This window comes from Rhinatrema bivittatum, chromosome 2, assembly GCF_901001135.1.
Source record: "Rhinatrema bivittatum chromosome 2, aRhiBiv1.1, whole genome shotgun sequence".
Lineage (NCBI taxonomy): Eukaryota > Metazoa > Chordata > Amphibia > Gymnophiona > Rhinatrematidae > Rhinatrema > Rhinatrema bivittatum.
Window position 1 is genome coordinate 7,034,563 of NC_042616.1, and position 27,635 is coordinate 7,062,197.

At 46.7% G+C, this 27,635-nt stretch overlaps 1 protein-coding gene across 1 annotated transcript; it reads left to right on the forward strand.

The window, feature by feature from the left end:
• The first annotated feature begins 1,338 nt into the window (after nt 1-1,338).
• On the forward strand, nt 1,339-10,585 carry LOC115083467 (gastrula zinc finger protein XlCGF26.1-like). The gene is made up of 2 exons (XM_029587316.1): nt 1,339-1,394; nt 8,853-10,585. Exon 2 carries the CDS (start codon nt 8,856-8,858, stop codon nt 10,563-10,565), a length of 1,710 nt encoding a protein of 569 aa, XP_029443176.1. The 5' UTR covers nt 1,339-1,394; nt 8,853-8,855; the 3' UTR covers nt 10,566-10,585.
• Nucleotides 10,586-27,635: the final 17,050 nt, after the last annotated feature.

Consider the following 27,635-nt stretch of genomic DNA (forward strand, 5'->3'; position numbering starts at 1 on the left):
CGTTTTTAATGACCATGTCCCTGCAAAACCCTTCATAGACTCCTTACCGTGAACTTTTGCTAAACAAAAGTCGAAAAATGTTCTCTGTCTCCACCTACTGGCAAGCAGGGGAAACCTGCAGGCGTGGACTTGTCTGCTAGGACTAAAGGAAAGGAAATTATCTGGTAAGGATAAATATCACCTTTCAGGGCCTGATCTGAAGAAGACTTTCTGTGCACAAAACCCAGGATTGTGCCTGTAAATCGGCTTTTGAACATTGTCCTCTGGTTGTGCGTGAAACAGTAAGAGAGAGGTGTGTTCTGGGGGAAGAGCTGGGGCGGGGATACTATTTACATACAAGAGGGTATAAATGCATCTGCGCACAGAGATTCACGTGCAACGGCGAACATAAAAAGCAGACTTGTGCATAATTAGTAGATGCAAACTTTACCTCCAAATGGGCCACTAACACGCACCCACTTCGGGATTTAAAGTCACCCTTACGGATTTAGAACAAGTCTCCCGAAATGTCTCACCCACCCCCAGACTGCCTGTCTCTTATGTCACCAAATGTGTGCAGGCTGTGAAGTTACGCAGGTACTTACAGAGGTGGAAGGTATAGAAAATCATAAATTTATATTTAAATGTAATACATCACTTAATGGCCCGGCATGTGAGCCATGGAAATAACTGGAAATGGGAGCCCTGTTACTGCCCAGGACACCAAACTCTTCCTGCCCTGTTGTTTGATTGCATTTCATTAGTCTCCTGATTTGAAAAAAGACTAAGCAGAAGGAGATAAGAGAGGGGAGGAGGGTTTTGGGAGCAGGCTCAGAGAGGAAGGGATAGATTTTGGCAGTGTTATAGAGAAAGAACTGATGCACTTTAGCAATGTTTTGGATGTGCAGAAGGAGGGAACGGCATCAAAGATGACCCAAGGTTAGGGGCTGAGCAGTCAGGAGGATGAGAGCACAGTGACGTCTCCTGATGTGACAGAATCAGATGTTCCTGAGGTTCTGGGTAATGCTCTGTTGGATCTTGGGTTTTATTATTCACTGATTTATCCAGGCAGAGGCCTTTGATATTCTGTGTCTCTGGGATCAGAGAATCTTTTCATAGTTAGACTTGCAAACCCCGAGGTCCAGAGAGGAATCTGACTCCAGGGGAACAAGTCTGGCAGTTCCTGGGGATGAGGGGTCCTGGTGTCCCCTCTTCCATGATAAAATGATAAGAGATTAAACCCAGCTGAGCCCCTCCATGTGTCCCTGAGCGTTTCTGGTTTGTGTTTCAGGTGCCGGTGATGTCTGAGGACCTCTCTGTCTCTTTCTCCCAGGAGGAAGGGGGGAGTTTAGATGAAGGGCAGAAGGAGCTTTACAGGGATGTGAAGGAGAATTATGAGATCCTGAGCTCTGTGGGTAAGGATTGCATTATCTCTATTTTTAGGAAATACAGGGGATGTTTTACTAAAAGTCATTTTTCCCTGGGTCAGCTCCACGCCAGAGATGTGCAAGCAGCCCTGGATTTACCAATAGGTGCATGAGGCCTGTCCTCTGTCCCTCTCCTCACTCTTTTCCTGGTCCTCTGTCCCTTTCCTCACTCTTTTCCTGGTCCTCTGTCCCTCTCCTCACCCTGTCCCTCTCCTCTCCACATCTCTGGTCCTCTCATCCTCTTTCTCTCCCATCCCTTCTGTTTCTTCAGCTGGCGGAAGAGGATATGAGCGCATATCCTTTTCTGGCAGTGGTGGCACTCTCTTCATCCTCTGCCACCTCCCCAGATGTGCTGCTCCGTGCAGTTGCATGGTTTGCACACCTGGTCACGCCGAGCCTGTATGTGCTTTAGATGTAGATATGCTATTGTATGTATATTAAATGTGGTTTTCCTAGCGTGTAGCGGATGGACTCATGACCAATGGGTATAGTGTACTCCTGATAGCAGTTGGAGACTGATCAGATTTCAATCTCACGTAATCTGACGTCAGACCTAGTACATATACCCCTGCTGCTCTTCAGTATTTTCCGTCTCTATAGCAGTTCGGGACTCCATACACGCTCGCTCAGCATTAGAGTAAACTACCAAAGAAACCCAAAACAAGAAGAAATCCGACGGTAACACCCCTTGGGTCCCTCCCCCAGTTGAGAATTCTCGAGGTGATTTCTGCAATCCCTCGGAGGTGAGCCTCGGTCCAGCAGCCGAACCATCGGCGTGGACTTAGCCCCCGGGATCGGGTGAGACTGAGAGGCAGCGGGTGCAAGTTCGAGCGCAGCGGTGAAGGTATTCTCCCTCTCCCTCCGCAGCCAGAGGCCACCCGGAACGAGACAGGGAAACGTCGGGACGAGGTAAGGTAGAAAACTTCTTAAAAGTATCCGGTCTCAGAAGTTCGAAGAGGAGCACAGGTCGCCAGCCGGCGCCAGTGTGACCGGGTTGATCAGCCTTAGCAGGGCTAAACCCTGGACAGAATCGAGGTCCATCCCAGGTGGAGGTCCTCAGAGGTGGTCGCCGTTTTGACCGCGTGGTCACATTCGTCATATTGGCCTGTTGGTCCGTCATCTCAACCTGTGCGCACAGAGACGAGCTGCGTGCACAAATCGCCTGTGCGCACATAGATACTCACATCTTGAGCGCGCATCCAGTTTACGCGCACAACTTCAACACACCGGAGCGCATAACTGAACCGCCCGGTCCATGTAATTTTACGCGCACAAGCCATGGCACCAATGCAGAAGAAGCTCAAGGAGCAGGACCTCTGCCCAGCATGTCATCTTAGAGCAGCGCAGTATGAAGATACCACGGCCCTGAGTCTACAGTGTGAGGAGGCCCTGGCGGACACAGCCCAAGGCTCTCACCAGTAAGCAACTGGATCCGGTTTCTTGGATAGTACACCGGACCTCATGAACCCCAGTGGAAGCCTCCCTCAAACGCGTCTCCCTAGCGACACTGTGCCCCTCAGTTTGGACCCAGTTCTATCTCCTGGGTGGAATTTTTCAAAGGCCTGCATACATTTGTCCATATGCAGCCGCCGCCTCAGGTAACCCAGCCACTGCCTCCCCCAGAGGACCCCAACATCCCGGGACCCTCACGGCCCAGAGAAGTGCCTCCTCCTAGAAGCCCTGCCTTTGGGGACTCTGACAACTCTGACGAGGGGTCAGAACCCCTGGAGGAAGGGGAACTCCCCCCAGGTACAGAACCCCACCAAACCATGAGGTGCTTATTCACCAAGGAAGAGCTTCCTGACCTGGTCGCAGACAGCCTGAAAGAGCTCGCTATCCCAGGCACGAGTGCCTTGGGGGTCCTAAGACAAACCCTCTCCTAGAGGGACTGTGGCAGACCTCCCGCCATTTCCCGCTGCTACAGGCCCCTCTCGACCTAGCTACCAAAGACCTCCTGGCATGTCCGAAAGTAGATGCCATGGTTTGCAGTGATCTCGAAGCGCACTACCATCCCAGTTAAGTGAGGAGCAGCACTCAAAGATGCCCAAGTCAGATGACTGGAATCCATCCTCAAACAGTCCTTTGACGTCTAGACTATGTCTCTACAGATCGCAGCCTGCTGTGCTGTGGTGACATGCGCCTGTTTATCACAAACCAGGAACAAAACCCCTGGTGAAGCCCTGGAACCAGCAGTATCGTTCCTCATGAATGCCTTCTCTGACCTCGTGTGCACCGCTTCTAGAGGCGTTTCCGCCGCCATGGCGGCTGAGAGACAACTCTGGCTCCGAAGCTGGTCAGCCGATGCTCCGTCCAAAACGAGACTCAAGAGAATGCCTTTCAAGGGAACCCTCCTGTTCAGAAGCGAAGTGGAGAAACTAGCCAACAAATGGGGCAAATCCCCACTACCACGGCTACCAGAGAACAGGATCAAGAGACACCAGCGACACTTCCCCCGAACCTCTAGGGGCAGAGGATCACAGCACTTCAATCCATACAGAAGCACATACCAATCATCTCGCCTCGCAGGCAGGGGCCGTCCCTTCGGAACAAGCACAATAAAAGGGGAACCGGCTCCGGTCCAGGTCCCAACCGCACCCCACAATGAAAATCATGCGACCCATCCAAGCGAGGAAGCCATAGGGGCAGACTTTCCCTAAAGATGGGTCGAGATAACCTTGGACAAGTGGGTCCTAGCCATCATTCAGAAGGGATATTATCTGGACTTCCATCACACCCCTCCAGACAAGTTTGTGAAATCCCCCTGCCACGATCCCTACAAGAGGACGGCAGTGGAAGCTACACTGACCAGGTTACTTGCCTTGCAGGCTATAACACCGGTACCCTCACAACAAATAAATACTGGGCACTATTCCATCTATTTTATAGTCCCCAAGAAAGAGGGTACACGATGTTAGGTTCCATATTAGGAGCTACCACCCAGGAAAAAGATCTAGGCATCATAGTGGATAATACTTTAAAATCGTCAGCTCAGTGTGCTGCAGCAGTCAAAAAAGCAAATAGAATGTTAGGAATTATTAGGAAGGGAATGGTTAATAGAATGGAAAATGTCATAATGCCTCTATATCGCTCCATGGTGAGACCTCACCTTGAATACTGTGTACAATTCTGGTCGCCGCATCTCAAAAAAGATATAGTTGCGATGGAGAAGGTACAGAGAAGGGCAACCAAAATGATAAAGGGGATGGAACAGCTTCCCTATGAGGAAAGGCTGAAGAGATTAGGGCTGTTCAGCTTGAAGAAGAGACGGCTGAGGGGGGATATAATAGAGGTCTTTAAGATCATGAGAGGTCTTGAACGAGTAGATGTGACTCGGTTATTTTCACTTTCGAATAATAGAAGGACTAGGGGGCATTCCATGAAGTTAGCAAGTAGCACATTTAAGACTAATCGGAGAAAATTCTTTTTCACTCAACGCACAATAAAGCTCTGGAATCTGTTGCCAGAGGATGTGGTTAGTGCAGTTAGTGTAGCTGGGTTCAAAAAAGGTTTGGATAAGTTCTTGGAGGAGAAGTCCATTAATGGCTATTAATCAATTTTACTTAGGGAATAGCCACTGCTATTAATTGCATCAGTAGCATGGGATCTTCTTAGTGTTTGGGTAATTGCCAGGTTCTTGTGGCCTGGTTTTGGCCTCTGTTGGAAACAGGATGCTGGGCTTGATGGACCCTTGGTCTGACCCAGCATGGCAATTTCTTATGTTCTTATGACCCATCCTAGACTTCAAGTCGGTCAACCGCCATCTGAAGATCTCTTGCTTCCGCATGGAAACCCTACGCTCGGTCTTAAGGGCGATCCAACCAGGAGAATTCCTCACATCACTGGATCTGTCGGAAGCTTACTTTCACATCCCAGTCCACAGAGATCATCAGCGTTTCCTACGCTTCACGATCCTGGACCATCACTACCAGTTCCGGGCATTACCATTCGGGCTAGCTACAGCATCCCAGATATTTACCAAAATCATGGTGGTAGTAGCGGCGACCTTAAGGAAGGAAGGGAATCCTCGTACACCCATATCTGGACGATTGGCTGACCAGGGCAAAGTCCCCAGAGGAAAGTCTCCAGGAGACCAACAGAGTCAAGGCTCTGCTGGAGAGCATCGGGTGGGTGATCAACACAAGCAAGAGCTGTTTGAAGCCCTCCCAATCCCTAGAATACTTGGGAGTCCGATTCGACACCACACAAGAAAAGGTCATTCTGACACCAGGAATGAGATCAAACCTGATGACCCAGTTGCGAACACTATTGAGCGAGCTTCGCCCCACAGCATGGGACTACCTCCAAGTCATTGGCCTCATGGCATCCACACTGGAAGTAGTGCCATGGGCAAGAGCTCACATGAGACCCCTACAGCGCTCCCTACTGTCTCAATATAACCCTCTGTCCCGGATCTACACCGTTTGCCTCCAGCTCCCGAACAAAGTTCGAACCCGAACTAAGATGGTGGCTACAAGAAGACCATCTGAGCAAGAGAGTGAGGCTATCCTCACCAACCTGGATCCTACTCACCATGGACGCCAGCCTACGGGGCTGGGGAGCACACTGCCAAGAGCTGACAGCCCAGGGGCAATGGAACACAGAAGAGTCAGGATGGATCATCAAGGACTAGAAGCACGAGCAGTCAGATTAACCTGCCTACGGTTCAGTCACAGATTCAGGGACAAATCTGTCAGTCTTGTCGGACAATGCCACAACAGTGGCCTACATCAACTGTCAGGGAGGCACCAGAAGCCAGCAGGTGTCCCTGGAAATAGGTCCCCTAATGACGTGGGCAGAAACAAACCTTTGAGACATCTCTGCCGTTCACATTGCAGGGAAAGACAACGTCACTGCGGATTACCTCAGAGAAAGTCTAGACCCAGGGGAGTGGAGTCTGTCCACCGCAGCATTCCAATTGATAGTAAACCGTTGGGGAACCCCAACCATGGACCTCCTGGCAAACCGGTCCAACGCCCAAGTCCCCAGCTTCTTCAGCCGCAGACAGGAACCTCAGTCCCAGGGGATCGATGCCCTGGTCCAGACCTGGCCGCAGGAAACTCTACTTTATGCCTTTCCTCCATGGCCTCTATTGGGCGGGATCATCCGCAGGATAGAACACCACAAGGGACCAGTTCTTCTAGTAGCCCCGGACTGGCCAAGAAGGCCGTGGTACACAGACATGCGAAGACTACTGAAAGGGAGTCCTCTTCCTCTACCTCCACACAGGGATCTGCTTCATCAAGGGCCGATTCTCCATGAAGATCTGACTCTATTCTCTCTTACGGTCTGGCCATTGAGAGGACACGCCTGAGGAAGAGCGGATACTTGAAGGCAGTAATTGACACCCTGCTTCGAGCACGCAAGTTCTCCACATCCCTAACATACATAAAGATTTGGAGAGTATTCGAAGCCTGGTGTGCGGACCACGACATCATACCACGGTCAGCCAAAATTCCCATGATTCTGGAATTCCTACAGAACGGCTTACAGAAGGGACTGTCTCTCAACTCCATCAAGGTGCAGGTGGCCGCATTGTCATGCTACGGAACCAAGGGTGAGAGCGGCAGCCTAGCCTCTCATCTGGACGTCTCCAGCTTTTTGAAAGGAGTCAAGCAGATCCGACCTCCCCTTAAGTGGCCAGTGCCCCTGTGGAACCTCAACCTAGTCTTAGATTTCTTAGCGGGAGCCTCTTTGAGACCTCTCCGTGGCCTGTCCCTGCGATGACTAACATTGAAGACAACCTTCCTGGTGGCAGTCTCTTTGGACCGTCGTATCTCCGAGCTCCAAGCAATGTCCTGTCGGGAGCCGTTCCTCAGACTCACCCCGGGAAGCATTCAGTTAAGCACCGTCCCCTCTTTCCTCCCCAAAGTGGTTTCCCACTTCCATCTCAACCAGACCAACTCCAGATGAGCACAAGGACTCGGATGAAGCTTGCAGTCTACGCCACCTCAATGTCGGCAGACTCCTAGTCCAATACCTGGAAAGGTTGGAGTCCGTACGAAAGACAGACCACCTTTTCGTCCTCCACAGCGGAAAGAAGCAAGGGGAAGCGGCCTCCCGGGCAACCATAGCCCGCTGGATCAAAGAAGTCATCGGGGCGGCCTACATAGAGGCGGGCAAGACTCCACCTCTACAAGTCAAGGCCCATTCCACTAGAGCCCAGGCAGTGTCCTGGGTGGAAACCAAGATGCTGTCACCCGCCGAGATCTGTCGGGTGGCGACATGGTCCTCCATTCACACCTTCTCTAGTTTCTCTGCCTGGATGTTCAGGCTCGGAGGACACAGCATTCGCAAGGGCAGTACTAAGTGGGCCACGGGCAGCCTCCCACCTGGTTCGGGAGGAGCTTTTGTACATCCCATTGGTCCTGAGTCCATCTGCTACACGCTAGGAAATTACTTACCTGATAATTTCATTTTCCTTAGTGTAGACAGATGGACTCAGCATCCCGCCCACGGCTGCCGGCAATCACGGAAACCTCAGGTGATAATCCCAGAGAGCAAGACAAACACGGGTAAGCTCAGCTTCCCTCTAAGTAGGACACCCATCCTTGCCAGGTGTCGGCATTTTTCGGTTGAGTGCACTGGCAGTCTCCAGCTATAACCACATCAACCAATTCAAATTAATCAAGTTAACCAAGTTAATCAAGTTGTTCAGTCACACACACATATCCACAATTTCTTTTCGAGGAGAATACTGAAGAGCAGAGCTTCCTACAGCTTCCTACAGGGGTATATGTACCATCTGTCTACACTAAGGAAAACGAAATTATCAGGTAAGTAATTTCTCCATTTTTATATCCAGCAGCTAATGAGGTCATACAGGAAGAGAAGAGGGAGGAGAATCGAGTAGTGCACCCTACAGTACTGGCACTTACACAAAGACAATCAGGAAATGACTGGGAAAATCTTTCCCAGGAGGCTGAGGGGGGAGACACTTGCCAAAGTCAGCAGGCATTGGAGAAGAAGCAGCGAGACCCTGCAGGAGATGCTCCGGATGGAGTCACCAAGTGTGTGAGAAGTGACAGGGAACTCATAGACAGCCCTGTGTATCAGGTAGACCTGAGAGCAGAGAGACTCTTCCAATGTACTACCAGTGATCAAAAGACTTCTGACCTCCACCAAATAGAGGAGAAAGGGAAGAAATCCTTTCACTGTGATACCTGTGGGAAAAGCTTTGATAGGAAATGTCATTTTGTATTGCACCAGAAAACCCACACAGGAGCAAGACCTTTTCCATGCTTTCAGTGTGGAAAATGTTTCAAACATAAGTTAACCCTGAAAATGCACACTGAAGGGAGCATTTTCACTTGTAGTGAATGTAATAAAAGCTTTTCTAGCAGGGTATCCTTAGTAATACACCAAAGAACACATACAGGACAGAGACCCTCTCATTACCCTCAAGATGGGGAATCTTACAGCTCTCAGTTCTCTTTATTAAATCACCAGAAAATGGAGACAGAAGAGAGAACATTTTCATGTTCTGGAAGTGGAGAAAACATCATTCACAAGCAAGACCTAGAAGCAAACCCAAACCCACAGAGAAAAGAAAAATTATTCATGTGTACTGGTGGCAACAGAAACTTAAATCAGAAAGAAGACTTCACACAAATAAAATTCCAGGCAGGAGAGAGAGCAATTTCACATAATGAATGCACCAAAAGCTTATGTGAGGGGAAAGTCTTTTCAGGAGAAAGAAAAAAACTTACTGGTGAGAGACCATTGTCTTGTATTCAGTCCGAAAAAAGCTTCAGTAGGAAGGTAGATGTCCCACAAGAGAAGAAAATCCCCAAAGTAAAAGGCCAATTTACATGTAGTGAATGTGGTAAAAGTTTCAGTCAGAAAGGAGGCTTAAAATGTCATCAGAGAATCCACACTGGAGAGAAGCCATTTACATGTAGTGAGTGTGATAAAAGTTTCAGTCAGAAAGGACATCTCAAATCTCACCAGAGAATTCACACAGGAGAGAAGCCATTTACATGTAGTGAGTGTAGGAAACCTTTCAGTAATCAAGGAAACTTCAAACTCCACCAGAGAATCCACACAGGAGAGAAGCCATTTACATGTAGTGAGTGTGGTAAATACTTCAATCAGAAAGAACATCTCAAATCTCACCAGAGAATCCACACAGGAGAGAAGCCATTTACATGTAGTGAGTGTGGTAAATACTTCAATCAGAAAGAACATCTCAAATCTCACCAGAGAATCCACACAGGAGAGAAGCCATTTACATGTAGTGAGTGTGGTAAAACTTTCAGTCAGCAACAAAATCTCAAATCTCACCAGAGAATCCACACAAGAGAGAAGCCATTTACATGTAGTGAGTGTGATAAAAGTTTCAGTCACAAAGAAAATCTGAAATCTCACCAGAGAATCCACACTGGAGAGAAGCCATTTACATGTAGTGAGTGTAGGAAATCTTTCAGTGATCAAGGAAAATTCAAACTCCACCAGAGAGTCCACACAGGAGAGAAGCCATTTACATGTAGAGAGTGTGGTAAAAGCTTCGGTCTGAAACAACATTTCAAATCGCACCAGAGAATCCACACAGGAGAGAAGCCATTTACATGTTGTGAGTGTGGTAAATGCTTCAGTCTGAAACAACATCTCAAATCTCACCAGAGAATCCACACAGAAGAGAAGCCATTTACATGTAGTGAGTGTGGTAAAAATTTCAGTCAGAAACAAAATCTCAAATCTCACCAGAGAATCCACACAGGAGAGAAGCCATTTACATGTAGTGAGTGTGATAAAAGTTTCAGTCATAAACAAAATCTCAAATCTCACCAGAGAATCCACACTGGAGAGAAGCCATTTTCTTGTAGTGAGTGTGGTAAACGTTTCAGTGTTAAAAGAAGCTTCAAATTGCACCAGAGAATCCACACAGGAGAGAAGCCATTTACTTGTAGTGAGTGTGGTAAACGTTTCAGTGTTAAAAGAAGCTTCAAATTGCACCAGAGAATCCACACAGGAGAGAAGCCATTTACTTGTAGTGAGTGTGGTAAACGTTTCAGTGTTAAAAGAAGCTTCAAATTGCACCAGAGAATCCACATAGGAGAGAAGCCATTTACTTGTAGTGAGTGTGGTAAACATTTCAGTGTTAAAAGAAGCTTCAAATTGCACCAGAGAATCCACACAGGAGAGATGCAATTTACAATGTAGTGAGTGTGGTAAAAGTTAGTGTGGAAAGAAACTTAAAACTACACCTGATAAACCATTAACATAATGAAAGTGGTAAAAGTTTAAGTCGTAAAATATCTTTCATATAGTATCAGAGAATCTACGCTGGAGTGTAACCAAATGCTTGCACTTTGTGTGCTGAAAGCTTCAGAACAAAGGAAGAACTTTCAAGCCACCAGAGAAGCCGCACAGGAGTCACATGCAATTGATGCTCTCTCCTATTTTTTTTTTTTTTGTTATTGTTGAATGGCCTGATAAAGATATTAAAGAGTTGAGTACAAGAACAATACAACTTCTTACTATGCATCAAGTAACTTCTAAGAGTCAGTGTATGCTGAGTTTGGATTTTCTAACAGATGAAGGTGGTGTGGGCCTTACAGATGCAAATACCCAAACAGTGCTGAAGTACGAAAGTAAATGGCCAGAATTGGTCTCCATCCTTAAGCGTGGACAATTGTTACAAGAGTTGAAGGAATACGTGAGACTCTGCCAGTTCATGAGGGGAAATAAGCAATAGGATATGCAAAACAGGAGAAAAATCATTGCAAAGAATCAGACCAGTAAACAAGGAAAATCAATTCCGGGAAATACAAAAAGTTACTTCAAAAAACCCCACACGGCTCAAAATCTGACACATGAATGGCCCTGGAATGGTGAACTTAAACATAGGGATGAGAGATTGATAATTGCAGCCCAGGACAGGGGGATGGTTCACAGCAGAGAAGAAACCCTGTAGACCAGACAAATGCAGGGTCTGTAAAACAGAACTAGCAAAGGTTACACAGCTTGCTGCTGGAGGTCAGGTGCTGATATGAGACCTGGGTACAGAAAGGCATAATAAGGTGGCCTGGCTCATCCTCAGAAGTTGTGTAAACATTATAACCGCTGTACCAGGAAAGCAGTGGGATCCTGATCCTGAGAGTAAAGCGGACATTGCAGTAAAGTCAGGAAAGACAGGAAGATCATTGCTGATAGAGGTGACAGTACCGGCTGAATACTCTGTGGATCATATGGAGAGATCAAAGATCCTTAAGTGCCATAAGATGGAATCGGAGACCAAGGAAATGTGGCAGAAGGACACAGAACTGGTCCAGATGTATTGGGTGGAACTGGACCGACTAAGAAAAATTTTCAGGCACAGCTGAAGCTGTTGCCTGTACTTATAACATTGTATGATCTCCAGAAGGAGGCTCTCTTTAGCACAATTGAAGTATTACGAAGTGCATTAGCAATGAATATGAGTTTGACATCTTATTTGAGGTGTCCTGATTTAGCATTTGTCTGCACTGAATGTGACAAGAAAATCATTCAGTTCCTCACCTTAAAAAGCACCAAATGCTCCATTCACAGCTGAAGGACAGAAAATAATGGAACAGAGCGACTCTTGATATTCCTTGCTCAGTACTTTCACTAGGTACAAAATCTAGACCAACAGTAAGGCCTGTATTAGTATTTAAGGATGAAAAAAGAGAAAAAGATAAATGCACGCATTGTCCAGGATCAAAAGGTCCCCAGGCTGAGCCTCTGCACATGAGGTAATGATTGTGTCAGTGACAGTGCAGGATCTTCAGGTGAATGTCACATCCCTGCCACAGTTATAGGCCCTGGGGAACCTGCTCAGGGACCCAATGAATCAGGAAATAATCCTCAGAAGTTAATGACAAAATGAACAGGGGCTGGGATGGAGGCACACGGCTCCCTGATGATGAAAATGAGAAAATTTACTGCAAATTTCATGCAAAATCCCTGCATTTTAAATCTAGAGGACACAGAAGGAGAGCCCAGCAAAACCTGGAAGAAACAGCATCAAAGTTAAACTGCAAAAAAAATCAAATGATCTTAATGAAAAATCTCAAAGTGGAAAAATAAAAGCAAGGAAGAAAAGAATTGCAGAACAATTTGTATGAGCAGCATTTTTCTTAGAAAGAGAGAAAATCCATTCTCGGAATGTAAAACATGGGATGAGTTGATTTTAGTCTTTTCCCGTCAACCCTCCCCTCTTCCCTTAATATGGCCGTCCCTGGGGAGAGGCACAATTGAAGTTTTGGGGTCTCTGCATTGCCGCTGTAACCTCGTCCCCTGACGTCTAACATCACTTCGTGTTCCTTGGAAGCACCAGTGAGGCAGGAGGTGCAGCAGCCGATGGGTGGAGATCTCTGCATGGGGAATGAAAATCCAGTGAACCCTTCCCTCACCCCCCACTCACCCCCCAAATCCCCCTCTTCAGTCTCAGGGGCAAACCCACTCTTCAGAATATCAGGATAACCTCAATCATGCATCCCACTTAGTTAATTATTTCTTGTATAATCTACTCTGTTATTTGTATGTTTTTACTATTCCTTATATAATGATGCGATAATTGTAAAGCCTGTTGCTCAGTTCTGTTCTCTGTAAACCGACGAGATGTTCCCAACGTTCGTCGGTATATAAAAGCTATTAAATAGCTTTTATATATCAGAGGGGCCTGCAGGGGCTGAGTCTCCCCAGGCCCCACAACCTTTAGGGTCAGCTCTGCCCCCAGGGCAACATTTTGGGAAATACTTTGAACTCCTCAGCTCCGTGTGCTGGGAGGGACAAGAAATCAAACGATGTAAGGAATGGAGAATAAAATGTAGAAAGTCATAATACCTCTGTATCCCTCCATGGTCAACCTATCAAACAAAGTAATTAGGGGATTCGACAATAACCTAAGCCACATCCTCATCCTACTCTATCTATCCGCGGCTTTCGATACCGTGGACCATACATGTCTACTTTCAAGACTAGCCAGCATAGGTCTCTCAGGCAAAACCCTCAACTGGTTCAAATTGTTCCTAAAAGACAGATTCTTCAAGGTTACCATTAATAACCAATCCTCAAATCCCCTTCCACTTGAAACTGGCGTACCACAGGGATCTGCACTCTCGGCCACGCTCTTTAACATATATCTACTCCCTTTCTGCCACCTCTTGTCAACCATAGGAGTTACTTTCTATATGTACGCCGATGACATCCAACTCCTCTTCCCAGTAACATCCACAATAGAAGAGGCACTAAGCACCGCAGCCAAACACCTAAGCACCATCAGAGACATGCTGAACCACCTAAAGTTACGCCTTAACATGAATAAAACAGAACGCATACTCATAGGAAGAAACAACTCAATACAATCCTCCACATCCCTCTCTCTACAAATAGATAACATCAACATCCAACTGAAAAATTCAACAAAGGACCTCGGCATCTGGATCGAAAACGAACTCAACTTAAAAAAGAACATCGCTATCAAAACCAAAGAAGGCTTTCACAAACTTCATGTCCTCAGACATCTAAAACCGCTACTCCACCAACAGGAGTTCCGAACAGTTCTACAATCACTCGTCTTCAACAGCCTTGACTACTGCAACTCCCTCCTGATTGGCCTACCAAAAACCACCCTAAAACCTCTGCAACTACTACAAAACGCCGCAGCAAGAATTCTAACCGGAAAAAAGAAATCAGACCATATCACCCCTGTCCTTAAATCGCTTCACTGGCTCCCAATTGACCAAAGAATCAAATTCAAAACATTGATATTAGTTCACAACGCATTACATACTACTGACAACACCCGCTCTCAAGGAAATAATACAACCACACAAACCTCAAAGACTGACTAGATCTGCCAATAAACTACACCTTGAAATACCCTCACTTCCTCTAGCGAAACTCACCAACACCAGGAACAGAGCGTTTTCCATAGCAGGCCCAAATTTATGGAACTCCATACCACAACACAAGTTCAATTTGCGACATCAAATCCTTCAAAAAAGAGCTAAAGACTTGGTTATTCAGCCAAACGTTCAGAGACGGTGTGGGCTAAGTAATACACTCACATCCTGAACCATTACACGTCGACGATCCCTCTCTTTTGACACACCTTCCCCGCTCCCCACCCCGCCTCCCACCACCAATCCCCCCCTATCCACTTTCCCCCTTCCCCCTTCCAAGACCTGACCTGCCTCACCCTACATGCTCCGATCTCCTTTTTCAGACCAATATCACCGATCAATCAAGACTCCTGTTTAACACTTACGTTGTTAATTTGGTTTATTTGTTCTTTCAAGAAATGATTTAATAGTTCTATTAAGGAATATCGTATTCATATAAAATTTCGGTTAGAATGTTACATAAGGTTCTAAGTCAACTGTATGTATTATGTTGTTATCATGTAAACCGAAGTGAAGGCAGAACGCTATACTTCGGTATATAAAAAAATCCAAAATAAATAAATAAATGGTGATCTACTAGATGACCATAAGCCAGACATATGCGCCATCACTGAAACCTGGCTCAAGGACTCTGATATTGTCCTCCTCAATCAGCTCCCTTCTGACACCTATGACTTTTTCTCCATCCCTAGACCGAAGAAACGAGGCGGTGGTCTCTTCCTCGCTGCTAAAAAGCACATGAATCTCAAACCTGTAAAAATCATCACACCTCACAAATTAGAGATTGGGCTATTCAAATCTCAGAATCTCCAGGTCTGCCTAGTATATGCCCCCCCTAGCATTCTCGGACACAACCCCTCCCCCCTTATCGAGTTCATCTCCAACAACATCAACAGCGACACCCCTGCCATTATCCTGGGGGATTTCAACCTCCATGTTGATGCCATCCCCCGCTCCACCTCATGTGAAGCCATCCTCAGCACACTCGAAGCCATCGGCTTTACCCAAGTTATCACCTCCCCCACGCACAAAGCAGGGCACACCCTGGACCTCCTCTTTGTCAACTCCAGCATTAGCCTACCCTCTAAACCACGCTGTACCCCTGTCCCATGGTCCGATCACGCTATTGTCAAATCCTCCATCTCTATAAAGATACCCAAACCATCCAAATCCCCCTCCACCACAACTTTTGCCTACAGAAAATCCTGCCCCAGTGAGGACCTCACTTCAGCCTTCGCCAGCTCTTCTCTGAAACTCAACTGCTCAACTCCAAACACAGCCCTAGACTCTTGGAGCCACATCACCTTAGATATCGCAAACAAACTGTGCCCTATCACCACACATAAAACTAAACTATCTGCAAAAAAACAAAACCCTTGGTACTCCCCAGACCTCAAACTAATGAAATATGAGCTCAGGCAGAAAGAACGCACATGGCGTAAAGACCCATCCCCGCAAAAAGCATCCATATTCAAATCCTCACTATATCTCTACAGGCTAGCCACCCTTAAAGCCAAACGAGACTACTACGCCCTAAGAATCCATGATTACAAATATAACCCCAAAGCCCTCTTCACCTATGTTTCTTCCCTTACCAAACACACATCCCCCCCCCATTCTGGACAGCGAAGCTAGCAGCAAATGTGAAGAACTGGGACGCTACTTTCATGACAAAATCGCAACCATCCTTCTCCGATTTCCCTCTACTCCCTCCTCGCTCCCAGCTGACACAGGCACTGTCCCATCCTTGTCCTCCTTTAACGACCTTGAACTCGTTTCATCCACTGAAATCACATCTATCCTCAAAAAGATGAAACCTGCGACTCATCCATCAGACACTATCCCCACCAAAGCCCTCCTCACTATATCTGACATCATTTCCAAACCCATTGCAGATGTTATCAATTGCTCCCTCTCTCCAGGCATTGTCCCTGACCCACTCAAGCATGCTGTGGTCAAACCTCTGCTCAAAAAACATTCACTTGACCCCAAGGACCCTGCCAACTTTCGCCCTATCTCCAACCTTCCTTTCATCTCAAAAATCATGGAGAAGGTCGTCAACTCGCAACTTACAGAATTCCTTGAAACTCACAACCTTCTCCACCCTTCTCAATTTGGCTCCGTAAACACCTCAACACTGAGACCCTCTTACTTTCCTTGACAGACTACTTACTCAGGGGAATGGATCAAGGTCACAGCTACTTTCTTGCTCTACTGGACATTTCAGCAGCTTTTGATACCATAAATCACACCCACCTCCTTGCCCGCCTAACCTACATTGGCCTTTCCGGCACAGCCCTTAAGTGGTTCTCATCCTACCTCGACAATAGGAAATTCACCGTGAAAATAGGCAATGCTGAGTCCTCCCACTACGCCCTCGCCCAAGGAGTCCCCCAAGGCTCCTCCCTCTCTTCTACCCTCTTTAACATTTACCTCACCCCCTTGTGCAAACTCTTATCAGAACTTAGCCTCAAATTCTCTCTCTACGCTGATGATGTTCAAATCATCATACCCATTCAAGGCTTCCTCTCTGACACCCTTGAATCCTGGGGAAACCATCTCGCTGCCATCAACTCCTTACTTACCAACCTCCACCTTGCTCTAAACACTGCCAAAACTGAACTCCTCCTCATATCCCATCACCCCCCTACCAATCCCGCACTCACAATTGACTCTGCTATCAAGATTCCTCATGCACAGCCCTGCGCAAGGAACCTGGGGGTCCTAATCGACCAACAACTGAACTTCAAAAAACATATCAGTGCCATACTCAAAGAGGGTTTCTTCAAACTTAAAGTCTTAAAAAACCTGAAACCTCTCCTTCACGCTAGAGACTTCCGCACTGTTGTCCAGGCTACATTGGCATCCAAGATGGATTACTGTAACTCCCTTTTTCTTGGCCTACCCTACTCCTCCTTAAAGCCCCTCCAAATGCTACAGAACACTGAGCCAGAACCCTCTCCAACGCTCATAAATACGACCATATTTCCCCTATACTGAAGGACCTACACTGGCTCCCTATTCCCTCCCACATCCTCTTTAAATCCCTGACCATTATCCATAAAGCCTTATATTCCCATCACTCCAACTGGCTGGTAGATCCCCTCCAATTTGCCTGCTCGAATCGACCGACAAGGACCACTAACAAAGGGTCCCTCCATATGCCATCCCTAAAGAAAGCACACCTCACAGCTACAAGGGATCGGGCGCTCTCCATTGCTGGACCTATGCACTGGAACTCACTCCCAACCCCCCTCAGACTTGAACCTTGCATCACCAAATTCAGAGCCCAGCTCAAAACCTGGCTATTCAAACAAGCCTTTCCCCAACACCCTTGATGAATATTGAATTGTGATGGATCATGACCTGAATTTTGACTATTATCTTGTTCTTATGACATTATAGTTCACTTGTTAATTGTTCCTATGCTTCTCTGCTCTCCTATTGGTTTTTTGTACCCCCTACCCTTCCCCTGTTACTTGTAATTTCTGTTGCTTTTGTTCCATGTAAACCGAGGTGATGTTTCGACTAACATCGGTATAGAAGACACTTTAAATAAATAAATAAATAAATGGTGCATCTGCACCCTGAGTCCTGTGTGCAATTCTGGTCCTTGCATCTGAAAAGCTTTATTATGGTTGTTTCTAAATTCCTGAGAACTTTGGATCTAGTGAGTTATAAATGTTTAAAAAAAAACAAAAAACCAAAAAAACTGCAGAACAAGAAAAGGTACAGAGAGGGGCAACCAAAATGATAAAGGTGAAGGGACGGCTTCCCTATGAGGAAAGGCTGAAGAGGTTAAGGCTGCTCACTCTCTCCCTTCTCTCTCCACTGTCACTCACCCTCCCGCTCATTCCCTTCCCTCTGTCCTCATCCCTCCCTCGAACTCATTCCCTTCCCTCTGTCAATTACCACCTTCCTCCCCTCTCTTACCTTCCCTTTCAGTCAGTTACTCATTCATGTCCCTTCTTTTCCTCTCTGACCCTTCCTACGCCTCATTCTCGTGCCCTGTTTAATTCCCTTATTCATTCACCTTCCCTTTTACTTAGAACCTGTGGCGTAGCCACGGGTGGGCAGTTGCCCACCCAGGCCCACTCAACCAGAAGAGGCCGCTGACCCAGCTGCTCCCTCCCCAAGTGAAATAGGTCCTCTGCCCGGGCTTAAAATGCTGATAGCCCGGGCGGAACACGGCAGGACAGCTGGAGTCCGTGGCACCAGTATGCTCTCTTCTCCCCCCCCCCCCCAATGCGGCCCGGAAGAGGAAGTGGTGAGCAGCGGGTGCATGCACGGGAAGAAGAGACCTTGCTAGTGCGTGTAGCATCGGCCTGAAGAAAAGAAGAGAGGCGCGGCCTTGAAGGATGAGCAGCGCGGCTTGGAGAAAAACGAGGAACAACGTCAACCCCCGTGGCCGATGGGACTCCTTTCTCTGCGAGGGCTGAAAGTGAAGGAGGTTGGTGCTGCCTTTAGGGTTGGACGTGGAGGAGGCTGCTGCTGCCACTAGTTCAGGGGGGGTGGAGAGTGAGTGAATGCGCAAGCATGTGTGTGAGATAGCGCGAATGATTGATTGAGAGCCTGTACATGTGAAAGAGAGTATGTGTGTTATTGAAAGCCTGTGTGTGTAAGCCTGAAAAGATAGACAGCATGTGTGTGAATGTGTAATTAAGAGCCTATATAAGTGAGAGAGAAAAAGCATGTGAATATGTGAGCGATTGAGAGCCAGTGTGAGAGAGGAGAAAGTTGCAAGCAAACCACCCCTCCTCCTGCTAATTCAAAACAATCTCAGGACACCTGGATATCAAACGTTACCAGGTATGCAGAGCAAAAAAATTTTTTGTGTCCTTATTTTTCATTACTGGGTCTTTTATTTTATTTATTTATTTATTTATTTATTTATTTAAGTTTTTTTATATACCAACATTCAAGACAATAATCCCATCATGCTGGTTCACATGGAACAGGTGTGCAAAATAAACTTAAACTTAAACAATAGTGCAGAAAAAGCAGTTACATGTAACAAGGAGAAGTAGAACTTGGAGTAAGAAGGAGAAAAGAAGAACCAGCTATTTACATATAATTACATTTTAAGAGGTGGCTACTAGTGAATATTAATTGTGAAGTGTGTTGATTGTTGAGAGTTAAATAATATTGGAGTTAGGAAAGGCCTGCATGAACAGTCTTTGTGTCTGCTATTTTGAAATATTTTATTGGTATCTAGAAAGTTTTGATATGAGTTTCATTCATCCACTGTTTTGAAATAATCTGTTCTTTTTGTTCGTATGGTTTTTACTGCTATTGATTTTATATTTCTTGATTTGTTTTATAAGGACTGGTGATGTTTCTTTTTTCCTTTGTTACACTGCATACAGAGACTCTGGCTTGTTGCGGTTTCCAATTCAGTTTTTGTCTGCATGCTTCTAGTTATGCGTTTTGGTCTCTCTATTCTTTGTTAGGTGAGGGTCAGCACATGTGACTCAGGTGAGGTTTTCTGCTGGCGTGTAGTTTCTGTGCAGGGCTCTATAGTAGCCTGACTTGCTCCGTTTTCCTAATAGGAGGTGTATTGGTGTCTTAAGGCCTGGTGTAATATTTTCAGTGCTGCCTTTTCTTAGGTAAGGTGGTTACTGTTTAAGTGCTGGAAATTGGTGCTGTTTTGGTGTGGGATGTTTACTATTTATGCAATTTCTGTTCAGACAGAATACGTATCTTTCCCTTGTGTCATTCTTAACAATAAAAATAATTACTGGACCTTTACTTTTTATTTCCACCATGAATTGTAATGAGCAGTGTGTCACACATGTGAGCGTGGTATGTCAGGTGTGTCACGATGGGAAAAAGGTTGAGAACCACTGCATTAAAGAGTCAACGTGGACAGGAAGGGGCCAGACAGGTTGCCATGGGATTCCATCCCCACGGGGGCAGAAGTAGGACTTTGGCTGTGCCTAATGAAAAAGCTCTGTGTGTGGGTGAGAATGGGAGCCTGGGTGTGCACTGCTGTGTGCATAAGAATGGGAGCCTGGGGGGTGTGTGTGTGTGAGAGCGTGAGAGCTTGTGTGTTAGGGAGTCTGTGAGAGAAAGTGTGTGGGTGTGTGTGTGGGTGAGAATGGGAGCCTGGGTGCGCATCGCTGTGTGGATAAGAATGGGAGCCTGGGGGGGAGGGGGAGGTGAGAGAGTGAGAGCTTGTGTGTTAGGGAGTCTGTGAGAGAAAGCGTGTGGGTGAGAATGGGAGCCTGGGTGCGCATCGGTGTGCATAAGAATGGGAGCCTGGGGGGGAGGGTGAGAGAGTGAGAGCTTGTGTGTGTTAGGGAGTCTGTGAGAGAAAGCGTGTGTGTGTGTGTGTGGGGGGGGGGGGTGAGGGTGAGAACGGCACCAGTATGCTATAACACGGGATCTCCTTGCTGGTGAGGGATGGGAACCCTGCCAGCATGCAATCATACAGGACTTCACTAGTGGGGGATCGGAAGTCTACCAGCATGCAGTCATTTAAGGCTTCTCTTCATCGGTGGGGCGTGGAGTCCCTGCCAGCATGCCATCACATGTGCCCTCTCTTCATTGGTGGGGGAAGGTATTGCGCAGGAAGTGGACCCTTGAGCCGAGGTGGGGTTGATGCTACCCACAGGGCAAACCCTATGGGTCCCCACTGTCGGTAGGCGGAGCTGGCTGACTGACTGAGGCCAGCTGGAGCTTCGCCAATACCAGCCCTCGTTCCCCACAGGTTGAGCCCTTGGGTGCCGGGGCCGGCTGGAGTTAGATGGGCCTCCGTCCGAGGTCTTCAGATGGACGAGGTGGAGGTTAGCCAGGGACCAGCAATGGTAGGAGTGGAAGTTCTGAACTGGAAAAGGCAGAGTCTCGAAGACTCTGGCACCAAATGGAACAAGAGACAGACAGGGGGCGCTCGAGTAAGAACAGGCCGACGCCCGAGAGGTCAAGTACAGACTAAATATAGCAGAGGTGTCGTCGAGCAAGCCGCAGTCAGGGCAGGTGGCAGGCAACGAGGAATGGCAATGCAAGGCAATGGTCAGGTCCAGGAGACAATGAATAGCGTAGTCGAACAAAGCAGAGGGTCAGGTCCAGGAGATGATCAGTAGTGTGGTCAGGCAAAGCAGAGGTCGGGTCCAGGAGATGATCAGTAGTGTGGTCAGGCAAAGCAGAGGTCGGGTCTAGGAGATGATCAGTAGCGTGGTCAGACAAAGGAGAGGTCGGGTCCAGGAGATGATCAGTAGCATGGACAGGCAAAGGAGAGGTCGGGTCCAGGAGATGATCAGTAGAGTGGTCAGGCAAAGGAGAGGTCGGGTCCAGGAGATGATCAGTAGCGTGGACAGGCAAAGGAGAGGTCGGGTCCAGGAGATGATCAGTAGCGTGGACAGGCAAAGGAGAGGTCGGGTCCAGGAGATGATCAGTAGCGTGGACAGGCAAAGGAGAGGTCGGGTCCAGGAGATGATCAGTAGCGTGTTCAGGGAAAGCAGAGGTTGAGTCCAGGAGTCAGTCCATAGAACAAGTAGAATATACGCAGGACACAGGAACAAAGAAAAGTAACACGACCAGGATCAGGAACACAGACGAGACAGGGACCAGGAAGACAAAGGATTCACCAGAGGAGGCAACGAAGCATAAGACCAGCATGGAGACCTATTGCAAAGGCAACTAAATGAGGCTGGGCCCGGCCTTATATACCAGGACCCTGTGAAGTCATCATCCGGGGCTGCAGGTTGGTTTCCCGCCGTGGCCCCTTTAAAAGAAGCAGAGATGCGCACGCGCCTAGGGAGGAGTGCAGCGCAGGATGGCGGTGTCTCCCCGTGGACCACGCGGGGAGGCCTGCCGTGGAATACGGACGTCCGTCGTGGAGACAGGAGCAGCAGGGTTGGGTCGAGGGCGGTGGCCCATGGTCACGAGGGAAGTGGAGCCAGACGCTGGAACAGGCAGATGAGGGTTAGAGGGCCTGGCTGCGGGCCTGCCGCGGCCAGCACACACACAATAGTACCCCCCTATACACCGCCTCTTTGGAGGGCTGGGTTTGTCCGGATGGGCACAGTGAAACTGCAGGAGGAGGCCTTTATCCAAGATGTTACGAGCTGCCTCCCAAGAATTTTTCTTTGGGCCGCAACCCTCCCATGAGAGGAGGTATTCCCACGGACGGCTCTTACAGCGGACATCAAGGACTTCATGGACCTTGTAAGTGGTATTAGACTCAGCAACCAGATGAGATGATTCAGGTACCTTACAAGAAGGCCAAGAAAGAATCACCGGCTTCAATAGTGACACACGGACTGTGTTGTGAATTCGCAGAGTCTGTGGCAAGCAGAGCTGGTAAGTGACAGGTCTGACACGACGGATGACTGGAATAGCTCTCGGCTTCAACGGCAGGGGGAATGAAGAAAAGTGGATCTATATACAGACAACAGCCAACAAGGACTGATTACATATTCTGGGTAAACAAATAAGCATGGGTGTAGCTTGCTTATTGCGGCGGTTACTACCCCTAACTAATTAAGCTAGATATTTCATTTAGATGCAGTTCCAACACTGCTCTCTGCATTAATGGTGGGGTGAAAGGGAAATAGAACCAAAAGGTTACTAAAACCCAAGAGTAACAGATAAGAATGAGAAGAAAAAAAATGCGAAACTTGCTGGGCAGACTGGCTGGGCTGTTTGGTCTTCTTCTGCTGTCATTTCTATGTTTCTATATCTCTAGGTGCAAATCTTTGAGATGGTATATTGAGATGGATGTATTGCGTACTTAACCAGAGGTTTTAACTAGGAAGAAATTCAGGAGCAGAGCGTTGATGGGTGTCCATGGACTTCTTAACTCAGGCCGCTGCTTGGCGCAGATGAAGGTTTGTCTGATTCCAAAGAGCCTTGAGGGCGTCAGCAATGATTTGCGCGGCTGCAGAAGGCACCGTCAGCAGAATAGGCAAAGGAGGTCGTGGCTGCCTCCCATAGACAATAGTGAATGCCGATACTCCTATAGCAGTGGCGATGTTGGAGTTGTGGGAAAACTCCATCCAAGGGAGAAGTTCTGCCCAGTTGTAAGAACATAAGAACATGCATCCTGGGTCAGACTAAGGGGCCATCAAGCCCAGCATCCTGTTTCCAACAGTGGCCAATCCAGGCCATAAGAACATGGCAAGTACCCAAAATCTAAGACTATTCCATGTTACCATTGCTAGTAATAGTGCCTATTTTCTGTCAGCTTAATTAATAGCAGGTAATGGACTTCTCCTCCAAGAACGTATCCAATCCTTTTTTAAACACAGCTATACTAACTGCACTAACCACATCGTCTGGCAACAAATTCCAGAGTTTAATTGTGCGTTGAGTGAAAAAGAACTTTCTCCAATTAGTTTTAAATGTGCCACATGCTAACTTCATGGAGTGCCCCCTAGTCTTTTTATTATCCGAAAGAGTAAATAACTGATTCACATTAACCCGTTCTAGACCTCTCATGATTTTAAACACCTCTATCATATCCCCCCTCAGCCTTCTCTTCTCCAAGCTGAACAGTCCTAACCTCTTTAGTCTTTCCTCATTGGGGAGCTGTTCCATTCCCTTTATCATTTTGGTCGCCCTTCTCTGTACCTTCTCCATCGCAATTATATCTTTTTTGAGATGCGGCGACCAGAATTGTACACAGTATTCAAGGTACGGTCTCACCATGGAGCGATACAGAGGCATTATGACATTTTCAGTTTTATTCACCATTCCCTTTCTAATAATTCCCAACATTGTTTGCTTTTTTGACTGCCGCAGGGCACTGAACCGATTGATTTCAATGTGTTATCCACTATGACGCCTAGATCTCTTTCTTGGGTGGTAGCTCCTAATATGGAACCTAACATCATGTAACTATAGCATGGGTTATTTTTCCCTGTAAGCATCACCCTGCACTTATCCACATTAAATTTCATCTGCCATTTGGATGCCCAATTTTCCACTCTGAGAAGGTCTTCCTGCAATTTATCACAATCTGCTTGTGATTTAACTACTCTGAACAATTTTGAATCATCTGCAAATGTGATTACCTCACTCATCGTATTTCTTTCCAGAACATTTATAAATATATTGAAAAGTACGGGTCCCAATACAGATCCCTGAGGCACTCCACTTCCCACTTCCTTCCACTGAGAAAATTGTCCATTTAATCCTACTTTCTATTTCCTGTCTTTTAGCCAGTTTGTAATCCATGAAAGGACATCATCTACTATCCCATGACTTTTTACTTTTCCTAGAAGCCTCTCGTGAGGAACTTTGTCAAATGCCCTCTGAAAATACAATTACACTACATCTACCGGTTCACCTTTATCCACATGTTTATTAACTGCTTCAAAAAAGTGAAGCAGATTTGCGAGGCAAGACTTGCCTTGGGTAAAGCCATGCTGACTTTGTTCCATTAAACCATGTCTTTCTATATGTTCTGTGATTTTGATGTTTAGAACACTTTTCACTATTTTCCCTGGCACTGAAGTCAGGCTAACTGGTCTGTAGTTTCCCGGATTGCCCATGGAGCACAGAATTTGGTGAGACAGGTAATAGTGGTGGGGTCACTTGGCAACAGTAAACATAACGATGAAATTTGAATTAATTACTGGAAGGCCAAAAATTTGCCAGCATGGTTAAAAGGTGAGGTGAAAAGAGGCTATTTTAGCCAAAAGATCTTCTTTGAAAAATTGGAAGAAGGATCCAGCTGAAGAAAATAAGAAAAAGCATAAGCATGTCAAATGAAAAACTTTGATAAGACAGGATAAGAGAGAATTTGGAAAGAAACTGGTTATAATAAAACTTTTAAAAATATATCCAAAGCATAAAGAGTCGGTTAGACAGTTAGATGATCGAGGGGTTAAAGGGGCTCTTAGAGAAGAAAAGGCCATCATGGAAAGACTAAATCAATTCTTTGCTTCGGTGTTTACTGATGAGGATGTTATAGAGATACCCAATCCGGAGACAGTTTTCAAGAATGACCATTCAGATGGACTGAACCAAATCACAGTGAACCTGGAAGATGTTATTAGGCCAGATTGACAAATTACCTGGCCCGGATGGTCTACACACCAGGGTTCTGAAAAATGAAATTTCAGACCTATTACAAGTAATTTCTAACCTGTCATTAAAATCATCCATTGTACTTGAAGACTGGTAGGTGGCCAATGTAACCCAGATATTTAGAAAGGGCTCTAGAGGTAATTTGGGAAACTATAGACCAGTTAACCTGACTTCAGTGCCAGTAAAATCATAGAAACTATTATAAAGAATAAAATTACAGAGCATAAAGATAGACTTTGTTGAATTTGGCACAGCCAACATGGATTTACCCAAGAGAAGTCTTGCCTCACAAATCTGCTACATTTTTTTTGAAGGGGTGAATAAACACATGGATAAATGTAAAGCGGTAGATCTGGTGTATATGGATTTTCAGATGGCATTTAAAATGTCCTTCATGGGAGACTTCTAAGAAAACTAAAAAGTCATGGGATAGGATGCTGTTGCGTTCGGTAACGGGTACGCTCCTTACGGAGCCCGGGACTATTTTGCAGCGGTTTAAGGAATTTTATACCACTTTATACTCCTCGGGGGGGGGGGGGTTTGGAATAAGGATGTGTGCGAGCGTTTTTGTTCTTCCTTAAGGCTACCCATGCTTACTATGGCACAAAAGACCGGCCTGAATCAACCAATTACCTTGGAGGAGGTTCTGTATGTAATTTGTCACGCCAGGCCCTTTAAGGCTCCGGGCCCTGATGGGTACAATGCTGAGTTTTATAAGTCCTTAGCCGATTTAGTTGGTGCCCCATTGGTATGGGTGTATTCTGACCTCCTAGAGTAGGGAAACTTTCCTCCCCATGCGAACATGGCCCCTACTGCCTTTATCCCGAAAGTTGGGAAGGATCCACTCTTACCCGACTCGTACCGCCCAATATCTCTTTTAAACTTTGATCACAAGATTTTAGCTAAAATTATGGCGGACAGGCTGGCAGACATCCTCCCATCGCTGGTGGGGGAGAATCAGGTGGGGTTCGTTAGGAAGAGGTCTGCCCTCACTAATGTTCGTAAGGTGCTTGCAGCCATGACAATGTGTCAACAAATGGGGGCCCTCTTCCTGGCCATTAGTTTTGATGCTGAAAAGGCATTTGATCGGATAGAGTGGGAGTATCCTTTCCATATTTTGCACACGAGGGGCTTTGCTGGGCAATTCTATAATGCAGTTCGTCTGTTATACCAGGCATCAGAGGCGACTATAATTCCTAATGGTTCTGAATCTCAAACATTCCCTCTCGCCCGGGGTACTAGACAAGGCTGTCCCTTATCTCCTTTATTTTTATTTTACAGCTCAAACCTTTTGCTTTACTCCATCCAAGGCACAAGAGATATTAAGGAGATGCGTTTCCACTCAGTCACCTTTAAGTACGCCGCGTTCGCGGATGATATGTTACTTTTTTTTTATTATTACTGACCCCCCATAGGTCGCTGCCCTCCTTCGTTTAATATGGGCTTTTGGCGTTTTTTTCGGGGTTAAAATTAAATATGAATAAGTCAATTGCTTTGGCATATCCCGAGGACTTGCAAACCACTTGGAGGGATGATTTCCCATTACAATGGGCCGGGGATTCCTTTTCTTACCTGGGAATTACTATATCGTGAAATTTAGCACGGCTGTATAATGCTAATGTTCAACTGTTGCTCAAATTCACTACGGATAAATTGCTCGCATGGCAACTGTCATTGGGTGGTCGAATCAACCTCTTTAAAATGCTCATATTGCCTAAGTGGCTTTACGTATTTCAAATGGTCCCAATCTGTTTGCGGCGGGTGGAGTAAGCTAAACTTGACAGGGCGCAACAGGAGTTTTTTTGCGGGGGTCGGAAAGCCAGAATCCCTTTGAGCTGGTTGCATGAGAGATGGGGACAGGGAGGCCTGGGGATCCCCGATCTGGCATTATATAATTTGGCTAGTAATCTTCGGGTGATACGGGATTGGCTTTTGGGGTCCTCCGTTTATACAGATGTGCAGGTGGATAAAGAATTAGTTTCCTCCTTCGATCTTAAGTTTGTACTACAGGCTGAGGCTGCCAAACTCCCCACGTTTTTAGTGCAAAATGTCCTGGTCAAGCCTTGCGTTTGTCCTGGCGTAGTCTGACCCGTATATTAAAAATTGATAGGATGTGTTCCAATCTGCTTCCCATCCAGGGAACTCGGACTTTGCTCCGGGAACCCACACTGCGGCCTTCCGTGTCTGGGCCACTAAAGGGGTCACACAATTGGGCCATGTGCCGTCGCCCATGGGTCGGATACTGGCTTTCTCTGAGCTTCAGGAGTTATATGGGTTCTCGGTGAGGGAGGTGTTCCCGTACCTGCAACTTCAGCATTATATTGGGTCCTTA